The 22,529-nt window shown below is 44.7% G+C and overlaps 1 protein-coding gene across 1 annotated transcript in view; it reads right to left on the reverse strand.

Annotated features, from left to right (window-relative positions):
• The window catches only part of LOC139583076 (meiosis-specific protein MEI4-like), a 53,098-nt gene that overhangs the window by 24,569 nt on the left and 6,000 nt on the right, over nt 1-22,529 (reverse strand). Inside the window, exon 4 of the mRNA XM_071413810.1 lies at nt 5,020-5,151. Coding sequence (XP_071269911.1) covers nt 5,020-5,151 — 132 coding nt within the window. The remainder of the gene's footprint in view (nt 1-5,019; nt 5,152-22,529) is intronic.

The raw sequence follows: 22,529 nt of genomic DNA on the forward strand, positions 1-22,529 counted from the left end.
TGTAGAGGTCTGTAATTTGTTTCATAGGTACACTTCAACTGTGAGAGACGGAATCTAAAACAAAAATCCAGAAAATCACATTGTATGATTTTTAAGTAATTAATTTGCATTTTATTGCATGACATAAGTATTTGATCACCTACCAACCAGTAAAAATTCCGGCTCTCACAGACTTGTTAGTTTTTCTTTAAGAAGCCCTCCTGTTCTCCATTCATTACCTGTATTAACTGCACCTGTTTGAACTCGTTACCTGTATAAAAGACACCTGTCCACACTCAATCAAACAGACTCCAACCTCTCCACAATGGCCAAGACCAGAGAGCTGTGTAAGGACATCAGGGATAAAATTGTAGACCTGCACAAGGCTGGGATGGGCTACAGGACAATAGGCAAGCAGCTTGGTGAGAAGGTAACAACTGTTGGCGCAATTATTAGAAAATGGAAGAAGTTCAAGATGACGGTCAATCACCCTCGGTCTGGGGCTCCATGCAAGATCTCACCTTGTGGGGCATCAATGATCATGAGGAAGGTGAGGGATCAGCCCAGAACTACACGGCAGGACCTGGTCAATGACCTGAAGAGAGCTGGGATCACAGTCTCAAAGAAAACCATTAGTAACACACTACGCCGTCATGGATTAAAATCCTGTAGCGCACGCAAGGTCCCCCTGCTCAAGCCAGCGTATGTCCAGGCCCGTCTGAAGTTTGCCAATGACCATCTGGATGATCCAGAGGAGGAATGGGAGAAGGTCATGTGGTCTGATGAGACAAAAATAGAGCTTTTTGGTCTAAACTCCACTCGCCGTGTTTGGAGGAAGAAGAAGGATGAGTACAACCCTAAGAACACCATCCCAACCGTGAAGCATGGAGGTGGAAACATCATTCTTTGGGGATGCTTTTCTGCAAAGGGGACAGGACGACTGCACCGTATTGAGGGGAGGATGGATGGGGCCATGTATCGCGAGATCTTGGCCAACAACCTCCTCCCCTCAGTAAGAGCATTGAAGATGGGTCGTGGCTGGGTCTTCCAGCATGACAACGACCCAAAACACACAGCCAGGGCAACTAAGGAGTGGCGCCGTAAGAAGCATCTCAAGGTCCTGGAGTGGCCTAGCCAGTCTCCAGACCTGAACCAAATAGAAAATCTTTGGAGGGAGCTGAAAGTCCGTATTGCCCAGCGACAGCCACGAAACCTGAAGGATCTGGAGAAGGTCTGTATGGAGGAGTGGGCCAAAATCCCTGCTGCAGTGTGTGCAAACCTGGTCAAGAACTACAGGAAACGTATGATCTCTGTAATTGCAAACAAAGGTTTCTGTACCAAATATTACGTTCTGCTTTTCTGATGTATCAAATACTTATGTCATGCAAAGTGGCTAGTGATACATTTTTGAACAATTCCCATCAATTTCTATCATTAAAGTGAGCTGGAGTTGAGTCAGTATGTTGGCAGCAGCCACTCAATGTTAGTGGTGGCTGTTTAACAGTCTGATAGCCTTGAGATAGAAGCTGTTTTTCAGTCTCTCGGTCCCTGCTTTGATGCACCTGTACTGACCTCGCCTTCTGGATGATAGCGGGGTGAACAGGCAGTGGCTCGGGTGGTTGTTGTCCTTGATGCTCTTTATGGCCTTCCTGTGACATCGGGTGGTGTAGGTGTCCTGGAGGGCAGGTAGTTTGCCCCAGTGATGCGTTGTGCAGACCTCACTACCCTCTGGAGAACCTTCCTGGTTGTGGGCGGAGCAGTTGCCGTACCAGGCGGTGATACAGCCCGACAGGATGCTCTCGATTGTGCATCTGTAGAAGTTTGTGAGTGCTTTTGGTGACAAGCCAAATTTCTTCAGCCTCCTGAGGTTGAAGAGGCGCAGCTTCACAACGCTTTCTGTGTGGGTGGACCAATTCATGATGTGTACGCCGAGGAATTTAAAAAACTTACTACCCTCTCCACTACTGTCCCGTCGATGTGGATAGGGGGGTGCTCCCTCTGCTGTTTCCTGAAGTCCACAATCATCTCCTTTGTTTTGTTGATGTTGAGTGTAAGGTTATTTTCCTGACACCACACTCCGAGGGCCCTCACCTCCTCCCTGTAGGCCGTCTCATTGTTGTTGGTAATCAAGCCTACCACTGTAGTGTCGTCTGCAAACTTGATGATTGAGTTGGAAGCGTGCATGGCCACGCAGTCGTGAGTGAACAGGGAGTACAGGAGAGGGCTCAGAAGGCACCCTTGTGGGGCCCCAGTGTTGAGGATCAGCGGGGTGGAGATGTTGTTACCTACCCTCACCACCTGGGGGCGGCCCGTCAGGAAGTCCAGTACCCAGTTGCACAGGGCGTGGTCGAAACCCAGGGTCTCGAGCTTGATGACGAGTTTGGAGGGTACTATGGTGTTAAATGCTGAGCTGTAGTCGATGAACAGCATTCTCACATAGGTATTCCTCTTGTCCAGATGGGTTAGGGCAGTGTGCCTGCAGTGTGCACCACAGTGCGACTGCAAGCCAGCAGCCCATTCAAAGTTCTGTTAAGTGCACCTCAATCCTTTCAACCGCATCATTGGGCATGCATTCCAAATGGCACCCTATTCCCTATATAGTGCACTACTTTTAACCAGAGCCCTATTGGCCCTAGTCAAAAGTGGTGTCTTATAAAAGGGAAAAGGGTGCCATTTGGGACACAGACAGGGACTTCCATTCTCTGAGGGCTGAGGTACTATGCCTAGTAGAGCCCGACTGATGTGTTTTTGGGGTCCGATACCGATTCCAATATTTTGTAGGGTACAAAACTTACCGATACATCTGCCGATATACTGTTTTACGTGTAATTCTTCCATACAAGTTCTCATAAATTGCCATCCAAAAGACCAATTGTCCAAGAAATATGCTTCAAATGTTGATTTCTTACATTGTGACAATAATGATATATTGCCATCCAAGTGTTCGGATAAGCATGAGATTCCCCTTTTTCATCCTATTTATTGAATTTAGGATATCGGTGGAATTATCGGCCGATACCGATGTTTGTAAAAGGCCAATATCAGCCGATATCGGTGAACCAATATATCGGTCGGGCTGTACTAATTAGCTAAGTCTTCAAACGGTAGAGGTCTTTACAAGCAATTTATCCGACACTTTTTCTACATTGACAGCAGAGGGGTCAAGTGCAAGAGCATAATGGCTTTGAAGTGGCACAAGTGTCAAGTGTCAAGACCTCAATGTTAGAGGGGTAGAAGGCAAGTCAACAGTCCCAAAAATTAAGTGAGCAATTACAGGTCATCTGAATACATTATAACCAAATGACAGTGGTCTACAGTAGCAGCCACATTGTACTTAAATAACTCAACATCAATGGTCTCAGCAAAGAAAAGGTCCTATAGTATTTAATAAACCAATGTCTAGGACTTTGCTTCCAGACAAAATGATGTGACAGAAATTCTCTTTTCTCATTCACTTGGTACAGCAGCAATGTGTTCCGCTTTTTGCTCAGGGCTGCTTCAATAAGGGCTTTTCTCAATAGGATGAAGGAAAAACACACAAACTGTCTCTCTACAGTGGGAGTTGAGCGCCACGAGAAGGGAGAATAATCTGCTTTCAATTCCCTATTCACACATTTCTATTTTTCATGAGCGCTGGCGGCTGGGCTGTGTGTATACACTGGCTTTCAGAGGAGACGTGCCAGTCAAACATCATCACCCACCACACCTTGTAGGCTACCTGAGACCAATGTTGTGACATGTAGGCTTGTGCGATATGCCCTGCGTGAGAAAGTTACAGACACTCAAATATTATACCACCAAGACATGCTAACCTCTCACTATTACAATAAGAGTGGAGGTTAGCATTTTGGGGGGGGGGGGGTGATAGTTGTGCGTCTAACTTTCTCACTCATCATTATTCACGATTCATTCAGGATCCGTAATCATGGTGGCATCCACATGAATGAAGTGTTTAGAAACATATTCTATTCTTATTTACAATAAAAGTGACTCCAAGATGACACAATACATTATATACCATTAATTTCTATTGGGCACAAAATAATCTGAAACACAACCAAAACAAACAAGCAAATGCTTCCAACAAATGTGTAGTCAAGCTTTTTTATTTTATTTTATTTTTTTATTTTACCGTTATTTTACCAGGTAAGTTGACTGAGAACACGTTCTCATTTGCAGCAACGACCTGGGGAATAGTTACAGGGGAGAGGAGGGGGATGAATGAGCCAATTGTAAACTGGGGATTATTAGGTGACCGTGATGGTTGAGGGCCAGATTGGGAATTTAGCCAGGACACCGGGGTTAACACCCCTACTCTTACGATAAGTGCCATGGGATCTTTAATGACCTCAGAGAGTCAGGACACCCGTTTAACGTCCCATCCGAAAGACGGCACCCTACACAGAGCAGTGTCCCCAATCACTGCCCTGGGGCATTGGGATCTTTGTTTAGACCAGAGGAAAGAGTGCCTCCTACTGGCCCTCCAACACCACTTCCAGCAGCACCTGGTCTCCCATCCAGGGACTGACCAGGACCAACCCTGCTTAGCTTCAGAAGCAAGCCAGCAGTGGTATGCAGGGTGGTATGCTGCTGGCAAGCTTGATGTAGTCATTGCGTGCAATGAATATGGGACGAAATACTTAACGTTTTACTACTTGAAGTACATTTGTGCCAATGCTTTTGGTCCCCTAAAATGGCGGGACTTTGTCTAAAAAGTAATGTAATCCTTAAAGGTTCACCCGATATGGATGAAAATACCCTAAAATTAATGCTGACAGTCTGCACTTTAACCTCATAGTCATTGTATCATTTCATATCCAAAGTGCTGGAGTACAGTGGCAAAACAACAAAATACATGTCACTGTCCCAATACTGGCTCACTACATATGCATAATAAACAGTACTATAAACAGCATTAAATTCAATGATTTGACTCATCCTATATAAACCTGTAACATCCTCCCTTCCCCCACGCCAGGTCTGTGTGGAGAGCGCTGGCCATCAAGAGGTGTGTGTGTGTGTGCGTGTCCTGGTCCTTACCTGGCAGGTGATCCAGAGGTGTTCTGACAGCCGGTTGATCTCAGACAGCACATGACGGATGAGCAGGGACCTAAGCAAGTTGCTCCCTCCCAGCAGGATCAAACACTCCGTCAGCCTCTCCTGAACCTGGAACTGATGCAGACCAGAGGGAAACACATCAAAACACGGCACGGTAATACCACCAACCCCCAAATTCTTTCACTTAACTAGGGCTGTCCCTGACCCCCAAAAAATCTTGGTCAACCGAAAGTCTTGTTCCTTCGACCAATCAATTGGTGTATTTTTGCATATATCAACACACCCTATGTGTTTTAATAAAATCAACTATATATATTGAGCTTGTCTGATGCTTTAAGCCGGTAATAGACTATACTAGGAGTCGGTAACCTTTCCCATGCGGAATGCCAATACATCTTATTATTTATACCGATCTGCGTGCCAGTTATGGTTTTCATATGCACATTTTCGTGGAACATTTTCATTTAATTTAAAACATCGTTTTCATATCTCCAAATCATTGTCATGTGGTTAATTAGAATTCTATCCTAATCTAAATGAAAATGATACAAACCTAAAAAGTAACTTCTATTGCCATTGTCAACTATGTAAAAATAGCCTACATAAAGGCAACACATAAAAACATTGCAACCTGCAGGTAGAAAATATCCTGATAAAGAAAAAATATTCTAAAAATCACATTTGCTATACATGGCCTGTCTGCAACGAACTTGAAACATTGTATCAGTTATTAACTTGGGTTCAGCCAGAAGCTTGAACTAGCGAACTTGCTATATAAAATATTCTGGGCCCTCAGTTTCCCATGCCAGTGAGTTCGAGACAGACACAGCTGTAGGCTATTTGCGCAAGGGATAAGAAGCAGTGCTTGACTTGGGCAGGAGCTCACCGGAGCTGAGCACTGGCACCTCAAATGTTCTACTCCTGTTCCCCTTATAGAATATTATCTCAAAAGTATTGTGGAGCTTCTGCACCTAAATATAAACAGTACCAGCACCCAAAATGATTACTGGAACCTACTTCAGTCCAAGTCAAGCTCTGATAAGAAGTTATCAGGTAGGCCTATTTTATGACATTTCCACTGGATCAGAGCATTACTTTTTATCCCTTTCACGCTGAGTGGTTATCGAAAGGGAGAGAGCTGGAAAGATTTTTTAAAATAGCCTACATTGAGGAAGTATTTTCATTGTCAATGGATGTAAAAACAGACTTTGTTTGCTTGCTGTTTGAGGTGAAGAAAACATTACTTTGAGAAGCTCCACAGCTCATTAGTGGTGGTGCGTTAAGCCAATCAGAAATACTTTCAGATCCCTAAATGGGCACATTTATATGCCTACATTTGCGTGCAGGCCAGGTAGCCTCTAGGCCTATATACTTCTACGCGTAATCAGGTGCGCGTCCTTACTCAACATTGTCTTTTGTTTGGAGCGCTTGTGCGCTATGCAAACAATGTGTCTACTCGGACAATGAGAACCTTAAAACTGGAATAATAATAAATTGAATACATTAACAGAAATGACCATAACCAAACAAACATTGTAGATTAGAAATTATAGGAATTAACGGTAAATGTACGACTGGTGATATACAGTGGGGAGAACAAGTATTTGATACACTGCCGATTTTGCAGGTTTTCCTACTTACAAAGCATGTAGAGGTCTGTCATTTTTATCATAGGTACACTTCAACTGTGAGAGACGGAATCTAAAACAAAAATCCAGAAAATCACATTGTATGATTTTTAAATAATTAATTTGCATTTTATTGCATGACATAAGTATTTGATCACCTACCAACCAGTAAGAATTCCGGCTCTCACAGACCTGTTAGTTTTTCTTTAAGAAGCCCTCCTGTTCTCCACTCATTACCTGTATTAACTGCACCTGTTTGAACTCGTTACCTGTATAAAAGACACCTGTCCACACACTCAATCAAACAGATTCCAACCTCTCCACAATGGCCAAGACCAGAGAGCTGTGTAAGGACATCAGGGATAAAATTGTAGACCTGCACAAGGCTGGGATGGGCTACAGGACAATAGGCAAGCAGCTTGGTGAGAAGGAAACAACTGTTGGCGCAATTATTAGAAAATGGAAGAAGTTCAAGATGACGGTCAATCACCCTCGGTCTGGGGCTCCATGCAAGATTTCACCTCGTGGGGCATCAATGATCATGAGGAAGGTGAGGGATCAGCCCAGAACTACACGGCAGGACCTGGTCAATGACCTGAAGAGAGCTGGGACCACAGTCTCAAAGAAAACCATTAGTAACACACTACGCCGTCATGGATTAAAATCCTGCAGCGCACGCAAGGTCCCCCTGCTTAAGCCAGTGCATGTCCAGGCCCGTCTGAAGTTTGCCAATGACCATCTGGATGATCCAGAGGAGGAATGGGAGAAGGTCATGTGGTCTGATGAGACAAAAATAGAGCTTTTTGGTCCAACTCCACTCGCCGTGTTTGGAGGAAGAAGAAGTATGAGTACAACCCCAAGAACACCATCCCAACCGTGAAGCATGGAGGTGGAAACATCATTCTTTGGGGATGCTTTTCTGCAAAGGGGACAGGACGACTGCACCGTATTGAGGGGAGGATGGATGGGGCCATGTATCGCGAGATCTTGGCCAACAACCTCCTTCCCTCAGTAAGAGCATTGAAGATGGGTCGTGGCTGGGTCTTCCAGCATGACAACGACACGAAGCACACAGCCATGGCAACTAAGGAGTGGCTCCGTAAGAAGCATCTCAAGGTCCTGGAGTGGCCTAGCCAGTCTCCAGACCTGAACCCAATAGAAAATCTTTGGAGGGAGCTGAAAGTCCGTATTGCCCAGCGACAGCCCCGAAACCTGAAGGATCTGGAGAAGATCTGTAGGGAGGAGTGGGCCAAAATCCCTGCTGCAGTGTGTGCAAACCTAGTCAAGAACTACAGGAAACGTATGATCTCTGTAATTGCAAACAAAGGTTTCTGTACCAAATATTAAGTTCTGCTTTTCTGATGTATCAAATACTTATGTCATGCAATAAAATGCAAATGAATTACTTAAAAATCATACAATGTGATTTTCTGGAAACTCCACTATGGCCAAGACCAAAGAGCTGTCAAAGGACACCAGAAACAAAATTGTAGACCTGCACCAGGCTGGGAAGACTGAATCTGCAATAGGTAAGCAGCTTGGTTTGAACAAATCAACTGTGGGAGCAATTATTAGGAAATGGAAGACATACAAGACCACTGATAATCTCCCTCGATCTGGGGCTCCACGCAAGATCTTACCCCGTGGGGTCAAAATGATCACAAGAACGGTGAGCAAAAATCCCAGAACCACACGGGGGGACCTAGTGAATGACCTGCAGAGAGCTGGGACCAAAGTAACAAAGCCTACCATCAATAACACACTACGCCGCCAGGGACTCAAATCCTGCAGTGCCAGACGTGTCCCCCTGCTTAAGCCAGTACATGTCCAGGCCCGTCTGAAGTTTGCTAGAGAGCATTTGGATGATCCAGAAGAAGATTGGGAGAATGTCAGATGAAACCAAAATATAACTTTTTGGTAAAAACTCAACTCGTCGTGTTTGGAGGACAAAGAATGCTGAGTTGCATCCAAAGAACACCATACCTACTGTGAAGCATGGGGGTGGAAACATCATGCTTTGGGGCTGTTTTTCTGCAAAGGGACCAGGACGACTGATCCGTGTAAAGGAAAGAATGAATGGGGCCATGTATCGTGAGATTTTGAGTGAAAACCTCCTTCCATCAGCAAGGGCATTGAAGATGAAACGTGGCTGGGTCTTTCAGCATGACAATGATCCCAAACACACCGCCCGGGCAACGAAGGAGTGGCTTCGTAAGAAGCATTTCAAGGTCCTGGAGTGGCCTAGCCAGTCTCCAGATCTCAACCCCATAGAAAATCTTTGGAGGGAGTTGAAAGTCCGTGTTGCCCAGCAACAGCCCCAAAACATCACTGCTCTAGAGGAGATCTGCATGGAGGAATGGGCCAAAATACCAGCAACAGTGTGTGAAAACCTTGTGAAGACTTACAGAAAACGTTTGACCTCTGTCATTGCCAACAAAGGGTATATAACAAAGTATTGAGATAAACTTTTGTTATTGACCAAATTCTTATTTTCCACCATAATTTGCAAATAAATTCATTAAAAATCCTACAATGTGATTTTCTGGAATTTTTTTTCTCATGTTGTCTGTCATAGTTGAAGTGTACCTATGATGAAAATTACAGGCCTCTCATCTTTTTAAGTGGGAGAACTTGCACAATTGGTGGCTGACTAAATACTTTTTTGCCCCACTGTATATATATACATACACACACACACACACACACACACACAGTTTTTATTTTATGTACAATTGAAGTTGGAAGTTTACATACACCTTAGCCAAATACATTTAAACTCAGTTTTTCACAATTCCCGATATTTAATCCTAGTAAAAATTACCTGTCTTATGTCAGTTAGGATCACCACTTTATTTTAAGAATGTGAAACGTCAGAATAATAGTTGAGAGAATTATTTATTTGAGCTTTTATTTCTTTCATCACATTCCCAGTGAGTCAGAAGTTTACATACACTCAATTAGTATTTGGTTGCATTGCCTTTAAATTGATTAACTTGGGTCAAACATTTCGGGTAGCCTTCCACAAGCTTCCCACAATAAGTTGGGTGAATTTTGGCCCATTCCTCCTGACAGAGCTGGTGTAACTGAGTCAGGTTTGTAGGTCTCCTTGCTCGCACACGCTTTTTCAGTTCTGCCCACAAATGTTCTATAGGATTGAGGTCAGGGCTTTGTGATGGCCACTCCAATATCTGGACTTTGTTGTCCTTAAGCCATTTAGCCACAACTTTGGTACTATGCTTGGGGTCATTGTCCATTTGGAAGACCCATTTGCGACCAAGCTTTAACTTCCTGGCTGATGTCTTGAGATGTTGCTTCAATATATCCACATAATTGTTCTACCTCATGATGCCATCTATTTTGTATAGTGCACCAGTCCCTCCTGCAGCAAAGCACCCACACAACATGATGCTGCAACCCCTTGTGCTTCACGGTTGGGATGGTGTTCTTCGGCTTGCAAGCATCCCCCTTTTTCCTCCAAACATAACGATGGTCATTATGGCCAAACAGTTCTATTGTTGTTTCATCAGACCAGAGGACATTTCTCCAAAAAGTACGATCTTTGTCCCCATGTGCAGTTGCAAACTGTAGTCTGGCTTTTCTATGGCGGTTTTGGAGCAGTGGCTTCGTCCTTGCTGAGAGGCCTTTCAAGTTATGTCGATATAGGACTTGTTTGACTGTGGATATAGATACTTTTGTACCTGTTTCCTCCAGCATCTTCACAAGGTCCTTTGCTGTTGTTCTGGGATTGATTTGCACTTTTCGCACCAAGGTACGTTCATCTCTAGGAGACAGAACGCGTCGTCTTCCTGAGCAGTGTGACGGCTGCATGGTCCCATGGTGTTTATACTTGCGTACGATTGTTTGTACACGGTTTAACGTCAGGCATTTAGAAATTGCTCCCAAGGATGAACCAGACTTGCGGAGGTCTACAATTTTTCTTGGCTGATTTCTTTTGATTTCCCCATGATGTCAAGCAAAGAGGCACTGAGTTTGAAGGTAGGCCTTGAAATACATCCACAGGTACACCTCCAATTGACTCAAATTATGTCAATTAGCCTATCAGAAGATTCTAAAGCCATGACATCATTTTCTGGAATTTTCCAAGCAGGTTTAAAGGCACAGTCAACTTAATGTATGTAAACTTCTGACCCACTGGAATTGTGTAAACAATTGTTGGATAAATTACTTGTGTCATGCACAAAGTAGATGTCCTAACCGACTTGCCAAAACTATAGTTTGCTTACAAGAAATTTGTGGAGTAGTTGAAAAAGAAGTTTTAATGACTCCAACATAAGTGTATGTAAACTTCCGACTTCAACTGTATGTATGTATATATATTCTACATTGTAGAATAATAGTGAAGACATCAACTATGAAATAACACACGCAATCATGTAATAACCAAAAGTGTTAAACAAATCAAAATACATTTTAGATTCTTCAAAGTAGCCACCCTTTGCCTTGATGACAGCTTTGCACACTCTTGGCATTCTCTCAACCAGCTTCATGAGGAATGATTTTCCAACAGCCTTGAAAGAGTTCCCACATATGTTGAGCACTTGTTGGCTGCTTTTCCTTCACTCTGCAGTCCAACTCATTCCAAACCATTGGGTTGAGGTCAGGTGATTGTGGAGGCCAGGTCATCTGATGCAGCACTCCATCACTCTCCTTCTTGGTCAAATAGCCCTTACACAGCCTGGAGGTGTGTTGGGTCATTGTCCTGTTGAAAAACAAATGATAGTCCCACTAAGCCCAAACCAGATGGGATGGCGTATTGCAGCAGAAAAAAATCTCAAATTTGGACTCAGACCAAAGGACAGATTTCCACCGGTCTAATGTCCATTGCTTGTGTTTCTTGGCCCAAGCAAGTCTCTTCTTATTGGTGTCCTTTAGTAGTGGTTTTATTGCAGCAATTCGACCATGAAGGCGTGATTTGCGCAGTCTCCTCAACCATTGATGTTGATGTGTCTGTTACTTGAACTCTGTGAAGCATTTATTTGCACTGCAATTTCTGAGGCTGGTAACTCTAATGAACGTATCTTCTGCAGCAGAGGTATCTCTGGGTCTTCCTTTCCTGTGGCGGTCCTCATGAGAGCCAGTTTCATCATAGCGCTTGATGGTTTTTGCGACTGCACTTGAAGAAACTTTCAAAGTTCTTGACATTTTCCGGATTGTCTTAAAGTAATGATGGACTGTCGTTTCTCTTTGCTTATTTGAGCTTTTTTTTGCCATAATATGGACATGGTCTTTTACCAAATAGGGCTATCTTCTGTATACCATCACTACCTTGTCACAACACAACTGATTGGCTCAAACACATTACGAAGGAAAGATATTCCACAAATTAACAAGGCACACCTGTTAATTGAAATGCATTCCAGGTGACTACCCCATGAAGCTGGTTGAGAGAATGCCAAGAGTGTGCAAAGCTGTCATCAAGGCAAAGGGTGGCTAACTTAGAATCTCAAATTTAAAATATATTTTGATTTGTTTAACAGTTTTTTGATTACTACATGATTCCATATGTGTTATTTCATAGTTTTGATGTCTTCCCTATTATTCTACAATGTATAAATAGCACAAATAAAGAAAAACCCTTGAATGAGTAGGTGTGTCCAAACTTTTGACTGGTACTGTATATACATGCTGTAACGGTTTTCTTCCATAGTTGAAGGAGAGGACCAAAGTGCAGCGCGGCTAGTGTTCAACATGTTTAATAAGTGAAACACTACAAACATACAAAATAACAAAATGTGCAAAAACCGAGACAGACCTATCTGGTACAGACAACCACAGAGACAGGAAACAAACACCCACAATATCCCAACACCAAACAAGCCTCCTATATATGATTCTCAATCAGGGACAACGATTACCATCTGCCTCTGATTGAGAACCATATTAGGCTGGACATAGAAACAGACAAACTAGACACACAACATAGAATTCCCACCCAGCTCACGTCCTGACCAACACTAAACAAGCAAAACACATAATAACTCTGGTCAGGACGTTACAGTACCCCCCTCCTGAGGTGCGGACTCCGAACGCACCCCTACAACTCAAGAGGAGGGTCTGGGTGGGCATCTGTCCGCGGTGGCGGCTCCGGCGTTGGACGAGGACACCACTCCACCACTGTCTTTGACCCCCTCCTTAGCGTCCTTTGAGTGGCGACCCTCGCCCACGACCTTAGCCTAAGAATCCTCCCCAAGGCCCCCACATGATTTTGGAGGTAGCTCAGGACAGAGAGGTAGCTCAGGACAGAGTGGCAGCTCCGGACTGAGTGGCAGCTCCGGACTGAGTGGCAGCTCCGGACTGAGTGGCAGCTCCGGACTGAGTGGCAGCACCGGACTGTAGGGCAGCTCATGACTGTAGGGCAGCTCATGACTGTAGGGCAGCTCATGACTGTAGGGCAGCTCATGACTGTAGGGCAGCTCATGACTGTAGGGCAGCTCATGACTGTAGGACAGCTCATGACTGTAGGGCAGCTCATGACCGTAGGGCAGCTCATGACCGTAGGGCAGCTCATGACCGTAGGGCAGCTCATGACTGACTGACGGCTCCGGCAGATCCTGTCTGGTTGGCGGCTCTGGCAGATCCTGTCTGGTTGGCGGCTCTGGCAGATCCTGTCTGGTTGTCGGCCCTGGCAGATCCTGTCTGGTTGGCGGCCCTGGCAGATCCTGTCTGACGAATGGCTCTAGCGGCTCCTGACTGACGAACGGCTCTAACGGCTCGGGACAGACGGATGGCTCTAACGGCGCTGGGGAGACGGATGGCTCAGATGGCGCTGGGGAGACGGATGGCTCAGATGGCGCTGGGGAGACGGATGGCTCAGATGGCGCTGGGGAGACGGATGGCTCAGATGGCGCTGGGGAGACGGATGGCTCAGATGGCGCTGGGGAGACGGATGGCGCTTGGCAGACGGCCAGCTCTGACGGCGTTGGGCAGACGGACAGTTCAGACGGCGTTGGGCAGACGGGCAGTTCAGGCACCGCTGGGCAGACGGGCAGTTCAGGCACCGCTGGGCAGACGGCAGACTCTGGCCGGCTGAGACGCACTATAGGCCTGATGCGTGGTGCCGGAACTGGAGGTACCGGGCTGAGGGCACGCACCTCAGGGCGAGTGCGGGGAGGAGGAACAGGGCTCTGGAGATGCACTGGAAGCCTGGTGCGTGGTGTAGGCACTGGTGGTACTGGGCTGGGGCGGGAAGGTGGCGCCGGATATACCGGACCGTGAAGGAGGACACGCGCTCTTGAGCACCGAGCCTCTCCAACCTTACCAGGTTGAATGGTCCCCGTAGCCCTGCCAGTGCGGCGAGGTGGAATAGCCCGCACTGGGCTATGCAGGCGAACCGGGGACACCACCTGTAAGGCTGGTGGCACCCGGCTCGATGGCACCCGGCTCGATGCCCAACCTAGCCCTCCCAGTGCGGCATGGTGGAATAGCCCGCACTGGGCTAAGCACGCGTACTGGGGACACCGTGCGCTCCACCGCATAACACGGTGTCTGACCAGTACGACGCCCTCTCACTCCACGGTAAGCCCGGGGAGTTGGCTCAGGTAACCAACCCGGCTTCGCCACACTCCCCTTTAGCCCCCCCCCCCAAGAAATTTTTGGGTGAGCCTCTCGGGCTTCCAGCCTCTCTTACGTGCTGCCTCCTCAATCCACCGCTCCTGGGCTGTGGCTGCCTCCTTCTCCTCCCGAGAGCGGCGATTCTCTCCAACCTTTGCCCAGGGTCCTTTTCCGTTCATGATTTCCTCCCATGACCATTCCTCCTGGTACCGCTGCTGCTGTTGCTGCTGCCCGTTGCCACGCTGCTTGGTCCGGGTTTGGTGGGTGTTTCTGTAACGGTTTTCTTCCATAGTTGAAGGAGAGGACCAAAGTGCAGCGCGGCTAGTGTTCAACATGTTTAATAAAAGAACAAGTGAAACACTACAAACAACATACAAAATAACAAAATGTGCAAAAACCGAGACAGACCTATCTGGTGCAGACAACCACAGAGACAGGAAACAAACACCCACAAAATCCCAACACCAAACAAGCCTCCTATATATGATTCTCAATCAGGGACAACGATTACCATCTGCCTCTGATTGAGAACCATATTAGGCTGGACATAGAAACAGACAAACTAGACACACAACATAGAATTCCCACCCAGCTCACGTCCTGAACAACACTAAACAAGCAAAACACATAATAACTCTGGTCAGGACGTTACACATGCCACTGCTCGAAAAAAAGAAAAAAAAATCTTGGTCGACCAACAGCCTATCGACCAAACAATCGACCAGTCAACTAATTGGGGTCAACCCTACACTCGACATTGGGCTTTATAGACCTATAGTGATGGGAGGCAAAAGGAGACGTTAACACAGGATACAGTAACCTGATCCATAATAAACATCTAAACTAATGGGGGCCAGAGGGTCACAGGACACACTAACATGCATACCACCACCCCCCATACTGTAACACTAACACTCAACCTGACCACTGTGCTGAACCACACAGGGTTATAGACACCTGTCCTGAAATGATGGTGGCCAGAGAGACACACGTTAACACAGGACACAGCAACAATGTCACGCATACTCTTTCACTCACCCTGACCACTGTGCTGAATGATGGGGTTATAAAGACCTTAACGCCTGTGGGTTGGGTGGATATACTTGTGTCAGTCGGCTACATGTAACAGTTTGAGTCAGAGTACAGTTAGACAGGAGGGCGGGTTATGGATAGGGGTGGGGTTATGGATGGGGTTTTGGTTATGGATTAGATGTTTTGAAAGACATGGTGTAGCATAAGGCTAGCTCAGAGAATAAACAAGATTGCAGGGTTCACCACAGCCAGTTGCATCATCACTGCTAGCTAGCTCTATATTAGTACGTAAGATCAAGGCGGGAGGCTGTGGGAATGATGGCAGGAATATGAGGAATGGGCTAAATTAGACAAGACAACAAAGCACTGAAATTGTCAAATGGACCCGTTTGTTCGGCCTCTCATTTGTTTGTACATTTGTCTTTTATGTCCGATCAATGCTGGCCTTCAACTGTCGGATAATATGAGAAGATGCCTAAATGTAACATCATCTGCCCAGACTAAGGATGGGGAAAATATGGCACTGGCCCTGGATGCACAGAAGGCCTTTGATTGGGTATCATTGCCTTATCTGTTTAAAATGCTGCATGAATTTGTATTTGGTCCCAAGTTCATTAGATTGGTCCAAATCCGTTATTCAACCCCCCACGCTAGAGTCAGATTAAATGGACATTTATCTGCACCTTTTATCATTAAAAAAAGAGCCCCGTCTGGCTCAGTTGGTAGAGCATGGCGCTTGCAATGCCAGGGTTGTGGGTTTGATTCCCACGGGGGACCAGTACGTTTTTTTTATTTAATTATGTATGCACTCTAAAAGGGGGGATACCTAGTCAGTTGTACAACTGAATGCTGCATCAACTGAAATGTGTCTTCTGCATTTAACCCAACCCCTCTGAATCAGAGAGATACGGGGGGCTGCCTTAAATCAAATTCCACATCTTCAGCTCCCGGGGAATAGTGGGTTAACTGGCTTGCTCAGGGGCAGAACCACAGACTTTTACCTTGTCAGCTCGGGGAGTTGATCCAGCAACCTTTCGGTTACTGGCCCAACGCTCTAACCTCTAGGCTAACCTAGTTGTCAATTTGTTGAGGTAATCTGAAGAGATTTCACCCCATGCTTCCTGAAGCACCTCCCACAAGTTGAATTGGCTTGATGGGCACTTCTTACGTACCATACGGTCAAGCTGCTCCCACAACAGCTCAATAGGGCTGAGATCCGGTGACTGCTGGCCACTCCATTATAGACAGAATACCAGCTGACTGCTTCTTCCCTAAATAGTTATTGTATAGTTTGGAGCTGTGCTTTGGGTCATTGTCCTGTGTGTTGGAGGAAATTGCCTCCAATTAAGCGCTGTCCACAGGGTATGGCATGGCGTTGCAAAATGGAGTGACAGCCTTCCTTCTTCAAGATCCCTTTTACCCTGTACAAATCTCCCACTTTACCACCACCGAAGGCATCCCTAGCCAATCACATTGCTTCCACCATGCTTGACAGGTGGCGTCAAGCACTCCTCCAGCATCTTTTCATTTTTTTCTGCATCTCACTAATGTTCTTCTTGTGATCCGAACACCTCAAACTTAGATTCGTCTGTCCATAACACTTTCCCCCAATCTTCCTCTTTCCAGTGTCTGTGTTCGTTTGCCCATCTTAATCTTTTATTTTTATTGGCCAGTCTGAGATATGGCTTTTTCTTTGCAACTCTGCCTAGAAGGCCAGCATCCCGGAGTCGCCTCTTCACTGTTGACGTTGAGACTGATGTTTTGCGGGTACTATTTAATGAAGCTGCCAGCTGAGGACTTGTGAGGCATCTGTTTCTCAAACTAGACACAAATGTACTTGTCCTCTTGCTCAGTTGTGCACCAGGGCCTCCCACTCTTTCTATTCTGGTTAGAGCCAGTTTGCGCTGTTCTGTGAAAGGAGTAGTACACAGTGTTGTACAATCTTTTCAGTTTCTTGGCAATTTTTTCGCATGGAATAGCTTTCATTTCTCAGAACAAGAATAGACTGACGAGTTTCAGAGGAAAGTTCTTTGTTTCTAGCCATTTTGAGCCTGTAATCGAACCCACAAATGCTGATGCTCCAGATACTCAACTAGTCTAAAGAAGGCCAGTTTTATTGCTTCTTTAATCAGAACAACAGTTTTCAGCTGTGCTAACATAATTGCAAAATGGTTTTCTAATGATCAATTACACTTTTAAAATGATAAACTTGGATTAGCTAACACAACATGCCATTGGAACACAGGAGTGATGGTTGCTGATAATGGGCCTCTACGCCTATGTAGATATTCCATTAAAAATCTGCCGTTTCCAGCTACAATAGTCATTTACAACATTAACAATGTCTACACTGTATTTCTGATCCATTTGAAGTTATTTTAATGGACAAAAAATTTGCATTTTAATTTTTTTCTTTATTTTAGTTGTTTAGTTGTATATTTTTTTGGTTTGTTGTATATTTGTTTGTATCTCAGAAGAGCAGAACCTTAATAATAACCATCATATTTGCTTCACAAACACTAATTATACTAGTTGACTGCACATAGCAGACATATAGTGCTGACACTCACTCCGCAGTGGTGGGAAAGGGTATGGGGGCTGGACATGCAGCTACCCAGACCATGCTGCTGTCACACATACTGACTCAATGTAGTTGGGGAATGGATAGGGGAGCTGGACAACAATAATGATGATGATGATGCAGATAATGTTTCCACTACCTCTATGAAGAATTGCTGTACTGTAAACCTATGCTTAAATATTAAGTAAGTAAAGTACATTTAAAAAAATGAATCTGATCAATGGACTACAAGGTCTCGAAAGTGTTCCACAGGGATGCTGGGCCATGTTGACTCCAATGCTTCCCACAGTTGTGTCAAGTTGGCTGGATGTCCTTTGGGTGGTGGGTGGATATTCTTTATTCACACAGGAAACTGTTGAGCATGAAAAACCCAGCAGCGTTGCAGTTCTTGACACACTCAAATCGGTGTACATGGCACCTACTACTATATCCCATTCAAAGGTACTTAAATATTTTGTCTTGCCCATTTACCCTCTGAATGGCACACATATACTACCGGTCAAAAGTTTTAGAACACCTACTCATTCCAGGGTTTTTCTTTATTTTTACTATTTTCTACATTGTAGAATAATAGGGAAGACATCAAAACTATGAAATAACACATATGGAATCATGTAGTAACCAAAAAACTCTTAAACAAATCAAAATATATTTTATATTTGAGATTCTTCAAATAGCCACCCTTTGCCTAGATGACAACTATGCACACTCTTGGCATTCCCTCAACCAGCTTCATGGGGTAGTCACCTGGAATGCATTTCAATTAACAGGTGTGCCTTAAAAGTAAATTTGTGGAATTTCTTCCCTTCGTAATGCGTTTGAGTCAGTCAGTTGTGTTGTGACAAGGTAGGGGGTATACAGAAGATAGCCCTCTTTGGTAAAAGACCAAGTCCATATTATGGCAAGAACAGCTCAAATAAGCAAAGAGAAATGACAGTCCATTATTAGTTTAAGACATGAAAGGCTGTCAATACGGAAAATTTCAAGAACTTTGAAAGTTTCTTCAAGTGCAGTCGCAAAAACCATCAAGTGATATGATGAAACTGGCGCTCATGAGGACCGCCACAGGAAAGGAAGAACCAGAGTTACCTCTGCTGCAGAGGATAAGTTCATTAGTTACCAGCCTCAGAAATTGCAGCCCAAATAAATGCTTCAGAGTTCAAGTAACAGACACACCTCAACGTCAACTGTTCCGGGGAGACTGTGTGAATCAGGCCTTCATGGTTGAATTGCTGCAAGAAACCACAACTAAAGTACACCAATAAGAAGAAGAGACTTGCTTGGGACAAGAAATATGAGCAATGGACATTAGACCGGTGGAAATGTGTCCTTTGGTCTGGAGTCCAAATTGGCGATATTTGGTTCCAACCGCCGTGTCTGTGAGAAGCGGTGTGGGTGAACGGGTGATCACCGCTTGTATATTTCCCACCGTAAAGCATGGAGGAGGAGGTGTTATGGTGTGGGGGTGCTTTGCTGGTGACACGGTCTGTGATGTATTTAGAATTCAAGGCACACTTAACCAGCATAGCTACCACAGTATTCTGCAGCGATACGCAATACATCTGGTTTGGGCTTAGTGAGACTATCATTTGTTTTTAAACAGGACAATGACCCAACACACCTCCAGGCGGCTGTGTAAGGGCTATTTGACCAAGAAGGAGAGTGATGGAGGGCTGCATCAGATGACCTAGCCTCTACAATCCCCGGACCTCAACCAAACTGAGATGGTTTGGGATGAGTCGGACCGCAGAGTGAAGGAAAAGAAGCCAATAAGTGCTCAGCATATGTGGGAACTACTTCAAGACTGTTGAATGTTGAAAAAGCATTCCAGGTGAAGCTGGTTGAGAGAATTCTAAGAGTGTGCAAAGCTATCAAGACAAAGGGTGGCTATTTGAAGAATCTCAAATATAAAATATTTGATTTGTTTAACCCTTTTTTTGATTACTACATAATTCCATATGTGTTATTTCATAGTTTTGATGTCTTCACTATTATTCTACAATGTAGAAAATAGTAAAAATAAAGAAAAAGCCTTGAATGAGTAGGTGTTCTAAATCTTTTGACCGGTAGTGTACACAATCCATGTCTCAATTATAATAAAAATCCTTCCTTAACCGGTCTCCTCCCCTTCATCTACGCCGATTGAAGTGGACTTAACAGGTGACATAAATAAGGAATCATAGTTTTCACCTGGATTCACCTGGTCAGTCTATGTCATGGAATACACACAGTGTATAGCTAGGCTACTGGCAATTTGTTTTGAACAGCGTACGAGAACGGTTGTACTATAATATCATCTCTGCACAGTATGCAGGGCTATGCTATGCAATAGGCTACCGTGAACACAAGATGTATTCAGATTTCAGACTATAGGCCTAAGGTTTTTCGATATCGCAAAGCCTTCACATAAGATACAGGTAATAACTGAGCACCCTAAGAGAAAAGGGAGCCATGATAATAAGTGAGACTACTATGTGACCAGACAGAAAACTAAACTTTGTGCTATTCTCAGTTGAAATAAAATACTGTCATGAAATAATATCACCTTATAGTCTTGAGCCTTTTACGCTATGAGAGTGACATTTGACTGGTGCCTCTGGGGAGTCACGATATTCCATTTCATCTAGGCGCGTCACCTTCATGACTAGAGTAGACTGGTCCCTAGACAGCTGTGAAGCCATTACAGACAGACAGGGCCAGGTAAAGATTCAGACATAAGGGCCTCAGCATTAACCATAGAATCTCAATCTAGTCCTGTCTTCTATGGCATTACCATCATCACCAAGGTTGAGGGCTGCAGTCGGTGTAAATGATATCGCCTACCTATTTCACGTCTCCAGATGAAATACCCAGTCCAAATTATTTGACAGTATGTCAGCTATTGAGAGAGGCCTCTATAGCGTATTTCATCATCATCATCTTGATGGTAACAGTTCATCTCTTTTCACATTGCTAGGGAATGAAGCGTGCATTTGAAGTCAAGATAGAGATTTAAGCCTAATAGAAAATTGCAGGCAGATTCCCAGGAGGCCTAAAGAAGCACAGTTTAGAACAGGAATAAAAATACAACATATTTTTCAATTAAGGATTTCCTCCTTGAGGATGCTGATAACCATTCATGCTTTTGTTAGTTGTTATAAACCAAACCACCAATTCATAACATAGTAAACACATTAACACACTTCCACATGTGTGAAATAGGAAGAAAAAAATTACACCCACATTTAGTTACTCAGCAGAATTAACTAACACAGCTCGAGCCAGCAATAGGATGGGATCTAATTTAATTTACAGTTTCTTTTTAATTGAAATTAATCAACTTGAATGAAATGAGGGTTAAAAATATAAAGTCACATCACTGATGGATCCTATTTCCACAACTGCAAATGACATCAATAAGCTCCAGTAGCATCACCGTCATCCCAAAGCAGAGGAGACAGCTCCTATTACGCTAATTACAGGATGGAGCTGGAAATCATTTAAACTCCTTCGGTATCTCCGATGCCTCCATCTCAAAAAAAGAATACTCTGCGGCAGTGATACTCCTCCTGCTGAAACGGCATACAGCCTACTCTTCCTCAGTCACTCAAGCTGTGTCAGTGATCTGCCTTCTGAGCAGTGAGCAGCCTTCATTTGCATGGAAATGACCCAAAGTCCGACTGCTGTTTGGCTTGATACAGGCAGCCGGAGTAAAAATTACCTGGCTAATGACTTTATTCACCGGCAATATCCGTCAGGCATGAGGTGAATAGAATTGTTTTTCTTTACAAACACAATCAAGGATGTCTGGAGTGATGTGAGTCACAAAAGGCACCCTAAGGACACTGGTCAAAAGTAGTGCATTCTATAGGGCAGTTCTTAATCCTGGTCCTGGGGAATCAGCAACAGAATGACAGAAACTGCATCCCAAATAGAACCATATTCCCTATAGCAGTGTTTCTTAATCCTGGTCTTGAGGACCCAATGGGGTGCACATTTCTGTGTTTGCCTTAGCACTACACACCTGATTCAAATCATCAAAGCTTGATGAGGAGTTAATCGTTTGAATCAGCGTTGTAGTGCTAGTGCAAAAACAAAAATGTGCACCGCTTTGGGTCCTCAAGACCAGGATTAAGAAACACTGCTATAGGGAACACGGTGCCATTTGGGATGTAGCCTCTGTTATTCTGCTGCTGATTCCACAGTCCTACAGACAGAACAGGGCTGAGGAGCTTAGTCCCTGTCACAGCAGTAGAGGACATTGCATCATGCCCTCCTGTCCCAAAGCTACAGTCCAATTTCAGCAGTCTGTGATTCATACACACAGAGGCACAGAGTGCTGCAGGTTCGTCCTGGTCCGGATCATTCACTGTCCTGTAAATGGCCATGTGAAAAGAGAGTTACAGCGTTATTGTGTGGTGCTCTCCACCGAACAAGCCACTTTAGTTCGGACTTTCTTATTGTTGTATTTAACACCAGAAACTATTGGACCAAAGGAGTGAGGACACCCGCTTGGAGTGAGTTTGAGAGCCTCCTAAAATTGGTTCCCTGCGGGCACTTGTTTGTCCTGTTTTCATTATAAGTGACTTAACAATCAATGTATTACGCAGTCCTAAATTGCAGGTCCACTCAACCATGCTGCACCACTTCACGCCAACATGTTGGCTTGTTGCTGATGCCCATGGGCACCCGACAAGTTT

The sequence above is a fragment of the Salvelinus alpinus genome, chromosome 8 (genome assembly GCF_045679555.1).
Source record: "Salvelinus alpinus chromosome 8, SLU_Salpinus.1, whole genome shotgun sequence".
NCBI lineage: Eukaryota > Metazoa > Chordata > Actinopteri > Salmoniformes > Salmonidae > Salvelinus > Salvelinus alpinus.